The sequence below is a fragment of the Melospiza melodia genome, chromosome 6 (assembly GCF_035770615.1).
Source record: "Melospiza melodia melodia isolate bMelMel2 chromosome 6, bMelMel2.pri, whole genome shotgun sequence".
In the NCBI taxonomy this organism is placed as follows: domain Eukaryota; kingdom Metazoa; phylum Chordata; class Aves; order Passeriformes; family Passerellidae; genus Melospiza; species Melospiza melodia.
In genome coordinates, this window is record NC_086199.1 from 57,443,689 (window position 1) to 57,457,479 (window position 13,791).

Here is a 13,791-nt window from a genome sequence, read left to right on the forward strand (position 1 = left end):
GCTCTCACATCTCCCCATTTGATTTGCCCAAAGACAACAATCTGATAGAGAGGGTGGCATTCCAGGCTCTGGATTCCCTCCTGCTCTGGAGGGTGGGACAGACTCTAAGCAGGCAACCACCCCTGAAGTAAAACCTCACACCTTCTATGCTAGGGACAGCCCACCAGCTTGCCCATGCTGCAAACAAGGCTCCACTTCCTTCTCCAACACTTCTAAATTCCTGAAAGGAAATGAAGCCACATTTTGAAATTTTTGCCCCAGATTTTAACTTATACACAAGAAACTCCTAACTGATTCAAGAGTTATCACGGCAGAGTAGGATCTTTTCTATACTGGTGATGACAATAACAAGGTAAAATATCATTTTGTGATTGTACATTTGTTTCTTGATTCAGCAATCAATACTTGTCAGACTCATGGACTCCTGCGGGAGATTTCTGGGTTACAGCTTTGGTTTGGCTTGTTTTTCAAACACATTTTTGTATTTTTCACTAATATTAAATATCAATACTCAGCTTCCTGAACAGTGGAAATTTTCAAAATATAACCAAAAAAAGACTACTCAGTGTGCTGCCAGATGGCATGTTCTGTAAGAACTACTACAAAATACTGAGCTCCAAAATCCTGTTCAATAATACAGTCTTCATGCATTTTCTGAACCAGAAACCCAAACATTAAAATAAAATGTTGCTCAGGAAAATCCCGTTTCTAATTTTCACAAGAAAAACGCTAGAAAAAAATTACTATGCAAAGAGCAGCCATTTGATCTTGCTGTTTGAATTGGAAGGGAAAAAAAGTGAAAAGCTCCAAAGATATTTATGTCCTGTGTTAAGGAAAAAAACCCCAAAACTTAAATATTCCTGCATCTCAGGCAGTAAAAACCTGATCAAAGTCATAACATCACACAGATTTGTGTCCCACCAAACTGACTGCAACACTGAAATGTGCACATTCCTACATGACTGGTGACATGAAACTCACCCTTGCTGACTCCACCAGAAAGCTGAGCAAGCAGGAGCAGCTCCTGGCCTCAGCTGAAGTGTTTGATCAGCTGAGACTACACACACACCTGGTGCCTTATCACACAGTGCACTCAGATCCCTAAACATGTATTTATTTCTATCATCAGAATTCACTTCTTCATTTACAGCTCCCAGATCTCTGCAGCATATCTGGTTAAAGATCTTTAAGCTGAAAATCAAGTGAGAAATTTTTTGTTTTCCTTTCCTACCAGGACTTAAAATTTCCAGCCACTAAGAAAACTCCCACTTGGGATTACAAAGATTTTTATGGCATTCCTGTAAAAGTATTTTTGAGAAACTGACATTCACTGTTTTACACTGACTGACGTAAAAATCATTGAATTAGATGGAATTTTTTCCATGCAACATTTTAAATCAAGAACCTGAAACAGAAATGTTATGCATTCCAATGCTTTGAGAGAGTAAGGTGTGGATCCCATCAGTTCCTACCACAATTCCCTAACTCCAGGATTGTCCTTTTCTCTGATCACCCAAGTGATCATACCAAAGTCAGTTGACTAATTCAGAGCTCCCAACAGTCCAGATTTCACACTTTGAATGTCACCAAGTACTACAGTACCAATTGTTTAGAAGTTTAAACCTGATTTAAATAATAATCATGCAAAAGTCATGATTTTGAACAGACTTTCTTACTGCTATCAATCCATAAAAAACAACTACCACACTAAGGTTTTAAAAGACCTTTTTTTTCTGAATTCAAAGTTCTAATGAAGGAAGTTTTTGTCATTTTTAGTTGAGAAGATACACGAGCACAGCGAGTAACCAAGAATACTTTCTAAGATTACATTTCCATCACCTTTGTGCAGTCCCATAAACAATTCTACATGGTTACAACATACACAGTACAAAAAACAGACACCAATATATTAATGTTGTTGGTTTATATGGAGAAAGAACTTACTCATAGTTTTTCACAAGTTGATAAAGACAGAGAAGAATTCCAAGCCAACAAGCACTATTGTCAGACTGGAGATAAAATCCAATTTTCTCCACAACTGCAGTCCAGCGACTTGGATAATCATACTTGATAATGTGGTGAATGCAAGTCGTAAGCTGCACTCTGGAAATCAAAATCACAACAATTTAAAAAGTTACTACTATTATTTTAATAATATTCTTGTAGTGTTGAGGCAACAGATACTGTCCATACTTAGACTTCCTTTTAGTTTAGAAGGTTTAGGTTCTGTAGTTTCTGCTTAATATTCTACAAATTTCTACATGCTACACAAGCTGAAAACTGTTTTTCCATCCAGATTAATTCTATGTTTAGGATACACAGTGTGTGACAATGATGCTTAGCACGTGGGTGATCTTGGCAGGGGGAAAAATATAAAAAGAAAGAAAGCCAAGAGTCAGAATCCAGAGGCAATTGACACAGAGGCTGCAAGTGTGCACCTGATCAGCTCAGGAGAGTGGATGATGGCTTCTACAATGTTCTCACGGATGCAGTGCCTGTCCTCCTCTGGGATGGAGTACGGTGGGATCTCCCCAGGAGCACTTTCACGGTCCGGCCAATACTGGGTTATCATATTTTTCAAGTAGATAACCCCTGTGAAACAAAGTGCTAAATCAGCTGGCAGCCATTCAAAGCACAGAACAAACACATCTTGCAAACAAATATTTTTTAGAACAAAACTGATCAAAATTACAAAACCATTGTCCCTTCCTAAGTAGGAGAATCAAAATACATAAACCATGCAAGTTTTTAACCCAATAATTTACTTAACTGATACTCTTTCACCCACTTAATATAAAAATACTACAGGTATTGCTTTTAGCTGTGATTCAGGTAAGTAGTTGTGGAACTATTTAGCAACACACTTCTGAAAAATCCATTATAATGATTTTCTCAATATTTTCATTAAAACTGAAAAAAAAAAAGCTGATCAATACTAATGACAACCTAAAAAAAAAAAAATCTAAGTTAGTGATCCAGGAATGAATGCTAGAGAAACAGAGCTCCTTTATACCCAGGTTATGGGCTACAGCAATTTGTAGCAATCAGGCTCCTGGAACAAGCCCTGCATTTACCATTTGACAACCAAATCAAATGCTGTGTGGCAGAATATAAATCACAGCACTTGGAAAAGTACTTACAACATTCAACAGGTAATCTAAAATGGCAAACTCGTAACAAAGTTACTGTTAATCTAATTCCACATAAAAGTACATAAAGCAACTTCTCTTCCTAAATTTCATATGCACCTTTTGAAGATTCAGAGGTGAAAGTGTCTGCAGAGGTCAAGAAACACTCAGCAGATTATTACAGGACTGAAGTAATGAGACTTCAGCCAGCCCTCAGAGAGATTTATCAATAATTGCTTTGCAAACACACCCTGCTTGTGAGCTGGGCCTTGAATGAGCCATCCTCACTCTCCATGGGATGCTTTGGGTTTAACTGGCTTACATGGAGGAGGGTGAAACTTCACAGGTTTTCTTCAAACTTCTTTCTGCATGTGACACTTGTAGGGCAGTGTGTTTTTGAGTCATCATTTGAACAGTACCCCCAAGCAGTAGAATAAAATGCAAGCTAAGTTTAGGCTACAGCTTAGAGTAGTTTACTACACAGAAGGTCCATATAAGCAGTCCAGACCACACCCTCCCGACCAGTCAGAAAACCCACTGCAGTACTGCACTAAAAACCTCTATCAAGTACTTAGAGCAGCTTTAAGGTGATGTTTGGAGCTGTCAATAATCAACATCCAATTTTACTGATGGCTCATGTGCAAATATGCAAGGTTCCAAAAGACAATCTGTTTTCTTCCACTTAGTAAGTTTAGAAACCTAAGTGCTCCCAGTACAAGTTTAAATGACCTCCTTGGACCAAGTGCACTAGCATCATAAACTATTCTGCTTCTCCCAGGAATGTTCACTAGAGATAAAGGGGAAGAATCATTCAAGAGCCAGACACACCTTTTCTTTCTGTCTTCCTTCCTGGTGCCAGATAAAAGCTTGTGATGACTGTAATGTGAGCAACTCCCAACTTCTGAGTGCTTGACCTTAAAACCATTAGAATTCTTTAACAGTATCTGCATGTCTACTTGTGTGTATGCACCATTTCACATACAATGACAAAAATATTTGAAAACTTGCCTGCCTGTCTCACTGGTAAATCCAGTTGCTCGGACATAGTGATCTGAAGCAGAGTTGAAACAAAGTTCACTGACTTATGAGCCTATAGAGAAGGGAAAAAAAAGAGTTAAGTTTCAGAATACTTCCATTACGTTTTACAATATCTTTATAATGATGTAATGCAATCAATAGAATAGCAGCAATTCAGCCAGTTACACAGGAGTCAGCTAATCAGCCAGAGCATTCCAAAGTTTTGTGCTCACTGTATTTTGAAGACAGCAAGGGTGAGGAAAAACCCTACTGTTGAAGGTAACAGCTGAAGAAATCACTGAACAGGAATCAGCCTTCCACAGTCACCAAATATGTTCCCAATTCAGAACAAACACTTGAAGCAAGAGCACCTGAACAGCCCAAAAAACTCAAGCACAGCAAGTTCACAGTGACCTTTAGCAAGGTATGAGATAATGAGATAATAAGCTAAGAAACAGATGGGAACTATGTTTTAAAACTAAGTCCAAGTCCTACTTCATCCTTCTGAAAAATCAATTTCAGGGGACCACTGATGCACTACTGCAGCAGCTGTCCAGAGAGCCACACCACAGCTAAGAGCATCAGGGAGATCCAAATGGAGACACATCTGCACAGGAACAACTTCCCAAGGATGTGCAGGAGTTCCACTTAGAAAACAAAAATGCTTTTTCTTACCATAATGAGAACTGTCACTGATACCTTAGGGACTGCATTGCATTTTCAATGAGGAAACAAACCTTAGCATTACTATAACACCCTTTACCCATCTTTCCCAAGCATCAAGAACTCCAGACAATAAATTAATTTTGCTGGGGAAAGTGAGTTGCAATCCTTAAAATCTACCTCTGCTTCTCTTAACTGAAACCCAACATAATTTTCCTTGAGGTCAAGAGTCCATGGACATGAGTTACAGTGGGAAATCCCTCTTTTATGCATGGAAAAAAAACTCACAAGGGAGGCCAAGGCCTGGGACACTTATCCACAAAGGCTGTGGGACCTCATCCTTGGAGATACTGTTGGACAAGTCCTGATCTGCCTCATCCCACGTCCAAACAGCTTTGCTCTTCTGCTTTATCTTCACTTACATGCCAATGTTGTTTCCTATGTTCTCTGCAGTTCCCCAACCAAAGACAACTGCATAGACCCATATATTTTAACCTGCTGAACTCTTAGGAAAATACTTCTTACCCACTTGTTACTTTCAAAACCATTGAAATTACACACACTATTGATGAAAACCAAATGGCTGCCTCAGATACAGCAGCAACTCCATATCCTTCCATTCCTTTAGTATGACCAAAAACTCTTCTGACAGAATGAAATGATGACAGGATGCCTCCTAAGTGTGTCATGCTGCTCAGCTCACTCCTACAGTACTAGAATGTTCTCTTCAACCTTTATTTTCCCAAGCAAGTATCTCCAATAGGTTCCAGTATAAACAAGTGTGAAAGGGACAGCCTGGGACATGACATTGGTACTCAGATTTGGTTAGTGCAGCTTGTTGTCTACACCCTGTTCTTTAAAACAGATTTGAAATGAAGGACAAACTTCACTTAAGAATCTGCCCAAAATGTTAAAACACTGTTGTACACATTCATCCTGTGCACTAAAACTCTCCAGGCTCCAGAAGCACCTGGTCCCACTGAAATGTTTATTTACAGAGTGTGGTTTGATGAACTGAGAGTAAGTGACACTGCAATATGAGCACACGTCCTGCTGACCCATGTCCCTCTGATATTCCTCAAGTCCTCAAGAAGCAAAACCATTTTCAAACTAAAAGAAAAAAAAAAAAAGGCAATTGTCTTCAACTGCCAAGTAATGGTTGAATAAATGAATTTAAAATAAAATGTACTAGTTGGGTTTGATTTCCCCACAGCTCCAGGCCCGTTAGGTTGCTGCTTTCCTTAAGGAACATTAATAGACAGGCAGAGTCCTGCAGCACATTCCCAATGACATCAGCCCCTAATTCAGCACAGCACTCAATTACACGCTCAACATTCATGGCAGAGGAAGTGCTCCTGTGTTTAACGTGGCCTGAACCTGAGGAAAGCTTTCAGTTTCCATAACCTTTAACTCACCTACAATAAGGTCACATTAGTCTGCATAAAATGGACTTCAAAGTGCAAACTAATGTCTTTCCACAAGGGCTATAAGCTTAACAGATACCTTTTCCATAGTGAAAATTTGCAATGTTTGCAAACTCAGAAGCATTTTATCCTATAATTTAAAAAATAAGGGATTACTTTCCCTTTGCCATGATAAATGACCACTATTCTTGGGGTAAAAACCATCCATTTCAGCAACAAATATGGAAATAATGCTTAAGAGCTACTAAGGAACCAATGGGAAAACCAAAAGAAATGAAATTTTAAAAATCTTATGTCATAAAAGAAAAAACAGACAGCAATGAACAAAAATGCCACACACTGAAATTTAATAAAATGCTTTTTTATTTACAAAGATAGCACTGAGCCTGTGCCTACAGCAGGCTACAGAAGCTCCCCAGAAATACCAATTCTATTAGTATGTGGGATTAATATATTTTCACTGGGTTCTTTGAACTATAGGAAACTTTAGGGGACAAAACTGAAACATCTACACCATTATCTGTTTGGTTTTTTAAAAATCTTACAAGTATCATCCTTATTAGCATCTGAAGCATCAGACTCCAACCAACCAGGAGGATGAGCTGCTTTATCACCTTTAGTGGCTCAAAGCAGATTCAGCCAAGATATAATCGGTGCTTTTAATACAAGTAAAATACCTTGTACTTGCCAATCAAAGCCTGCTCTTAATCCTCTCCGTTAAGACCTTCATTCACACAGAGCTACATTCACACCTCTGTGCATTCTCTGTGCAATGTAAAGGACTCCCAAACTCCTTCCCAAAGCACTGAGAGGAAGGTGATTGCAGAGAAACTGAGCTGCAGGGATGAGCAGGGACAGTCCCATGAAGACAAGGGTGTACAATGCTCAAATAAAACACCAGGTACTACAATCACCTCTCATTGCTCTGCTTCACCCTTAAAAAGAGCATCCGGTGTTTTACTGGCACTTGGAGAAAAACAACTGAACCTAAAACAAGACACCACCATAGGTGCCTTTTGTATCCACGGCATTAAAAAATACTGAATCCACATCTCTTTCAGCTATTTCCATCTTTAATAATTTTATTGCCCCAAGAGGGCTGCCTCTCAGGACAACATGCTCCTCTTCACTGACTGCACTGCTAAAAAAACAACCAGACTAAAAACCACACCTATTTTAGGTTCAGTTTTGAACTAAAATCAGGATTTCACAATGGTCACAGTCACATACACTAAACTGCATGAAGAACAGAAAATTCAAGACTTTAAAGTTCTGACATTGATAAAGTTTTTACTTTTATTCTCTTGCTCCTTGTTAACATGTACCATTTAGAAATAAACATTACATTTAGAGAACTACAGTATTATTTCAAAAATAGTTCTGTCACACAGGTCAGTTTTCCAGCACTTAACTCAGCATTTCAAGAAAAACAAAACCAAAACTCATCTCAAATCCTTCCCCCTTACAAAAGGTCCAACATGCCATGTCACTGGTATGACTTTGCTGTCTAAGAGCCAAAGAATTCGGGGACTTTTCCCAAGAGCAATCTTTGCTATGCAGCCTGGCCAGCTGAGGAATGTGTTCTATCAGACCACAAGCCTTGCACCACTGTCTGTTAACACCAATCACTGCCCCAGAACACACAATCCTTTTGCACACTGCAGGTTTTCCTAGCAGGCTTGCTTTGTTAGACATGTGCTATAAGACTTTTGAGAAAAGTGTCACACCAGAGCTGCAGAGTCCAAAAGAGGAAAGAAGTTCAAAGTTAACACTGAAGAGACCAGTTCATGGCATGTGAACTATGAACAGTTAATTACAACGTGGAAAAACACTTTTCCTCCAGTAATGATACTCACTGCAGTAACTTAAACTAATCTTTAATGCTGGAATATTCACCTCTCACACAAAATCTTAAAACCAAGTTTCATCTTGGGTAAAAAGACCTCCATGCATTTTTTTCAGGCATCAGGAAGCTGCCATACCATAACAAACACACTACAATAGGCACCTCCTTTACTGCTGCCCAAAAAAGCAGAACAGATGAGCAACACTTACTAAATGCTGCTGAACTGGAACCCCAGGTTATTTATATAGCTATTCAAAGTAGCACAAGTGAATAAAGACTAACATTTTAAAAATAAAGTAGATGAAAAAAAAAAGAACAGAATTCAATGCTTCTCCTCCATTCATGTTTTGGGGAAAAAAATCTACATGCAATTTTTGATCTGGGCCATGGCAGGACAGGGTGCACGTAACTATTACACTGAGATGAAACTGTTTTCTTACAGAAAGGTAAGGTCAGGAGCTGTAAGGCCACGCTGAATCAGCAAACTGCCCTGTAGCACTCTTTTAATTCTTTTTTAAGAGCTCAGCAGGTGTGGAAGTCGTTCTGACCTCGGGTTTTTTTGCAAGCCAGTTTTGCCACCTCTCGCGCAGCTACAATGTATATGCAAACCGAGTTGAACGGCCACAAAAGATACACACACACTTATCAGCTCCTGCAAACAGCCCTGCCCGCTCCTTTCACACTGTCCGCAAGTTTGCAGCAGTATTTGCTCTCCCGGCTGAGGACAGAGCTCTGTGCTCCCAGCAGAGGCTGCCCAGGCACACACAGGAGCTATTTGCTAAGTCATGAGAAAGTGACAAGTGGCCCTTTCTGCTCGGGCTTCACCTCGCGCTGGGCAACTCGCACTCAGAAGGAAACTTCTGCCCAGGAGCCAAGGCTCCCCCGGTTCCTTACTGCCCCCAAGGGGATTCCTGGGGTGGGACCAGCCCGGCAAATGCAGCTTTAAACACCCCAAAGCACCCCAACCTAGCAGCACCAGAATGTACAGATGGAACATGAGGGAAGTGAAAGTCACAAAGTGCTTTGGGTAAAATGTCACACCAACAACTTCAAAAGAGACCCCATGATCTGATAACCAAAGCCAAGAAACTCATGCTCTCTTCTTTTTCTTGCACTACAATACAGAGCTCTACATGTTACACATGCAGACCATGTTAGAAAAGGTTAAAAAAAATTCAAGCTGGAGGTAACATTATAAAAACCTCGCCCAAAGTATCCAGAGCATTCAGCATTTGAAAAATCTTGTCTGAAAGACTCCATGTAAGAAGAAGCTTGCCTCTTCCCCTTTGACAACCTTCCACTCCTAAACCCTCAGCAGCTAAGAGTCCAATCATTTAATGCAACCACTCCATCCTTGTGACATTTGCAGCTACTGAGGAAGCAGAGAAAGGCACTGAACCAGGCCCTGCTGCGCTGTGAAATCACTGGTGATGGTGGCCAGCCAACAGGAACCCCTCTTTATCCTTTCCCTGTCACTCACATTAGGACACAAAACTTTAAATGTAACTTCTGAAAGTCACTTCCCAGTAGAGCATCGGAATCTCATCATATGCAAACTCTGTTGAGCTCTGACTTACAAAAACTGATGAGTTATAAGGGGTTGCACTTTTCCCCCCTTAACATTGTCAGACACAAAAATTCTAAAAAATGTTTAATGACATCTAAAAAGATGTCTTACTTGCTCACACACTGAGATGAATCTCAGAGACTTACAAGACATCTCACAGTGAAGTTATAAATTCCCTGGAATTACAAATTAAAAACCTGCAAGGAAAGTATTATCTAGCAACTGCACCTTTATAAATATGTTGATATTAGAAGATGAAACAACACTCTATATTGTTTTCAGAGTGCCATTCCATAACTGCATAGTTAAAAATATCTATTTTCATCATAAGTTCTGAGAAACTCTTTATACAATGAAGCACAAAGATTATTTCAAAAGGCAGTAATGTCTTCCTGCTGCTCTCCAGTAGCTTAATTGAAGAGTCTGGTTCTAAGTCCTGGTAAAACACAGGAGACAGGGACAGAGATGGGTGAACACCCCAGGGTACCCCATCAGCTGAAAATGCTGAGACACAAGAGCCAGTGATCTCATTCCCTGGACTTCTTTTCACAGTGAGAAAAGTAAAGACAAGGAGACTGAAATACTTGCTTTTAAACATTATCTCAACTCTGAAAGTTCTCACAGCCTCTTATGTGCAGGCAACATAACGTGATAAAACTTAGCGAAAGGAGAAATAAAGCATAGAGTAATTCATCACTTAGCCAAGGTCAAAAGAAAAATAACAAGAGCCTGAACAAATCAAGAATCATACTCTCCAGTCCCCTCCTCCAGCCAGGAGAACTTTGTTGACTGACAGGATATGGTGAAGACAGATACAAATACTTGGTTAACTCTTACCTACTTAGATATCTCTTGCACTAATCAGGAATATCGATTACTGACTGATGCACAGTCTTTTCTGCTAAGGTAAAATGACCATTCTGCTGAAAGCCAGTCTCATCAGCTCAACGGAGGCACTTCTGACAAATTAAAGTAAACTGAAAGGTCAACCAAGGACAACCATTAAGCTATAAAAACACCTGTGCAGCTTGGCCATATGCAAGAACAGTGTTCACTGCTGCTGTGATCTCATCTTTACAGAGAAAGAGACCCCCATATCTGTAATTAGGTATTAACTGGTAACAGAATTGCTCTAACAATCAACAAATTCAGACCAGCATCCTGCAAGAAAATGCATAGCTGACTTCAATAAACCTAAGTGAAACCCAGACCATGCCTGTGAATAAAGCTGAATGTGTAAGTGCTTGCAGACTTCTGGTTTAGGACACACTTTTATCACAAAATATCTGTGAGAGATTAGTGATGCTCCATTTCCCACAACAAAGAATTCTTACACACTGGTTCAGTAATATCTGGTGCTTTTAAAGAGGCACAACTATTCAGATTTTATGCCAATTTAGCACATGTGTAGTACACGATGGGCCATGGGGTTTTGATTGCAAAGTGAGAACAAAAGCCAGTGGCCAGCGAGCACGATCCTTCCTGCAAGAGTTTGCCATTTGCTGAAGACCCCAGCCGGCAGTGAATGTTAATTTCCTGCACCTTCAGCAACTCAATACCTGCAGAAAAGAACTAGAATAGATTTCAAGCAAGTTACTGTATATAAATATGAAATTTTCATTGAATATGAAAAAACAATACATTTTGGGACCAGCTTAGGATTTCATAGATATTACATATATATTTATAGGCCATCATATTTTTTGCATTTTGGATTTAAATAACAAACACTAACATACTCTTTAACAGAGTACATGGAAAAGACAGGCAATTACTTCATACAAGTCTCAATTAGTCATTGAATAGTTTTATAGAGCTATTTATTTCAAAGGTACCTAATATTTATTTGCCAATCACTTATTTAATAACATGCAAGAGTCACTTTTTAATTTTCTGAGAAGCTCCACCTTTAGTTTTTTTAATTTTCTCCACTGCCAGCAGAACATTTGGCCCACCTTTATCTAAGCTCTGCTGAACATCTGTTGCATTACATGAGTATTGTCAGGCCTGAAGTCTGCTTAAGAGCAACAAGGAAAAATATTTGTGAAAAAGGCAACTAAAGGCACCACGAGAGCTGCCATGCAGGCTTATGCTTCACCTCCTCCACCAAGACATCCTCTTTTCAAACACTAAAAAACTTTTGTTCTCCAAATGTCTACAAGCCCCGTGGCTGTGTCTCATCAATAAAGTTTTCATCTACCAGGCGAGGTTAAGCAGAACAAAGATATAATCTTCCAAAAGCGAAGTCGCTGGAGCTGGGAGCTGCTGGGATGTTACACGCGAGTGAGGCAGGTGAGCGCAGTGCAAGGATGACACACCTGGGCTGGGAACCCCGTCTGCCCCCGTCCCTGGGACACGTGTCCGCATCCACCCAGCAGCACAGCTACCCCGGCAGCCCCGCTGAACCCGGGGCCCACGGAACACCGAACACCCACCGCCAGGCTGCCACATCTGATTCTCAGCTCAGCCCAGGCCATCAGATTTGCTTCTGAACTCAGTCCAGGCCACTCGTACAGGCGGCAGTGCTGGCGAAGCGCTGGGGCTCTCGCTGCCTCCTTCCCCGCTACCCAGTCAGTGCTTTCAGCACCCAAAGACTGCTGTCGCTTAAACAGTCCCGGGCAGGGCTGTGTCCAGCGGAGCCACCGAGGGCCTGCACAAGGGCGGTTTTACACCCCCCTCCGCGATCACCCTTTTCCCGGCTGAGCACGGAGACAATGGAGGCAATTTGTTCCCGCCGAGAGAGGCACGGGGGCCTCGGCCGCTCTGTGCCGCTGCCCCCCGCCCGAGCAGCCCCGCCCGGCCCGGCGCGGCCCCGCTGCCATGTGCGGGGACAATGCACGCCGGGCCCGGCCTGCGGCCGGCGGGACGCGGCCGGCGGGAAGGGGCCGCGGCGGCGGGGGGGCGGGCCGAGGGGCCGGGGGGACCCTCTCCGCCCCCGCCCCGCTCCCCCTCCCACGGGCCGGCCTCGTCCCCGCTCCCCAGCGCCGCGGCCCCGGCCCAGGCCCGGCGGCGCCCTCACCTCGTTGAGCTGTCGCTCGGCGGCTTCGCGCAGCGCCGGGTCCATGGTGCCCCGCAGGGCCTCGATGATGCCGCTGGGGTCCATGGCGGGAGCAGCGCGGAGGGCAGGGGCCGGGGCCGCGCCGAGCGCACATGGACCCGCCGCCTCCAGCGGCCGCCGGCGCGAAAGGAAGGGAGAGCGCCAAGAGCCCGGATAGAGCTGCCCCCGCCGCCGACAGGAGCGACGCCCCTTCCGCCGCCGACGGGAGCGGCAGCCCTTCCGCCGCATGGCCCGCCCCGCCCCGCCGCGGGGCGCCCCGGGATCTGCAGTCCGGCGGCCGCGCCAGCGCCGGGACTTGGCTGGGCACCGGCACCGGGGAGACGCGGGACAGGCGGTCTCGGCCCGCACCAGCCGCCTCAGGAGCCGCGGCCCGGCTCGAACGGCCCCGTCACGGGAGCCGCGGTCCGACACCGGCCGCTCCGAACCGAACGAGCTCGTCGGCCGCGCCAGCGTTGTGGGGGATCCGTTGTTTTAGCGAAAATCCCTCCCGCATCCGCGCCCCGTTCTCGGAGAGGCTCGTGTGGCTCAGCGAGGAAGGAGGGGTGCGTGGGGACTGGGTTTGCTTTGTCATGGACATGGGGTGCTGCCCTGCTGGCTTTAGGGTGGTGGGGGAAAAGAGGAGAGCAAAAATCCTGAAGATGTGTCAAAAAATCAGTATAAACGGAGCTGCCGCTCGTGAAGGATCTAGGAAATGTGTTGTGAGGAGCGGCTGAGGGAGCTGGGGGTGTTCAGGCTGCAGAAATGGAGCCTCAGGCGGGGCCTGACTCCCTGCCCAGCCAGGCCCGGCCCGTCTGTGCTGTTCTGCCGGCACAGGAGCCCAAGAAAGATGGGACAGGGGAAATTCAGATTAGATGATAGAAAATATTTCACCGACAGGGTGGGAAGTCAATGGAATTGGTTCTTGCCCAGGTTCAAAAGGCATCTGAAAGTGGTGCTGGGTGATGTGGGTTACTGGGTTAGAAGGTTACAGAGGCAGTGCTGGGTTGGTGGTTGGACGGGATGATCCTGAAGGTCTCTTCCAGCCATGACAATTCCATGATTCAGTGATTCTGGAGGCCTTGGCTCAGTCACAGAGTCATGACTGAGCT

At 43.5% G+C, this 13,791-nt stretch overlaps 1 protein-coding gene across 1 annotated transcript in view; it reads right to left on the minus strand.

Moving 5' to 3' along the window:
- IPO7 (importin 7) overlaps positions 1-12,800 on the minus strand; it is a 34,510-nt gene extending 21,710 nt beyond the window's left edge. The window contains exons 1-4 of the mRNA XM_063158490.1: positions 12,665-12,800; positions 4,137-4,218; positions 2,439-2,592; positions 1,945-2,103 (exon numbers count right to left, since the gene is read on the minus strand). Of these exons, the coding sequence (XP_063014560.1) occupies positions 1,945-2,103; positions 2,439-2,592; positions 4,137-4,218; positions 12,665-12,748 (479 nt within the window). The 5' untranslated portion in view covers positions 12,749-12,800. The remainder of the gene's footprint in view (positions 1-1,944; positions 2,104-2,438; positions 2,593-4,136; positions 4,219-12,664) is intronic.
- Positions 12,801-13,791: the final 991 nt, after the last annotated feature.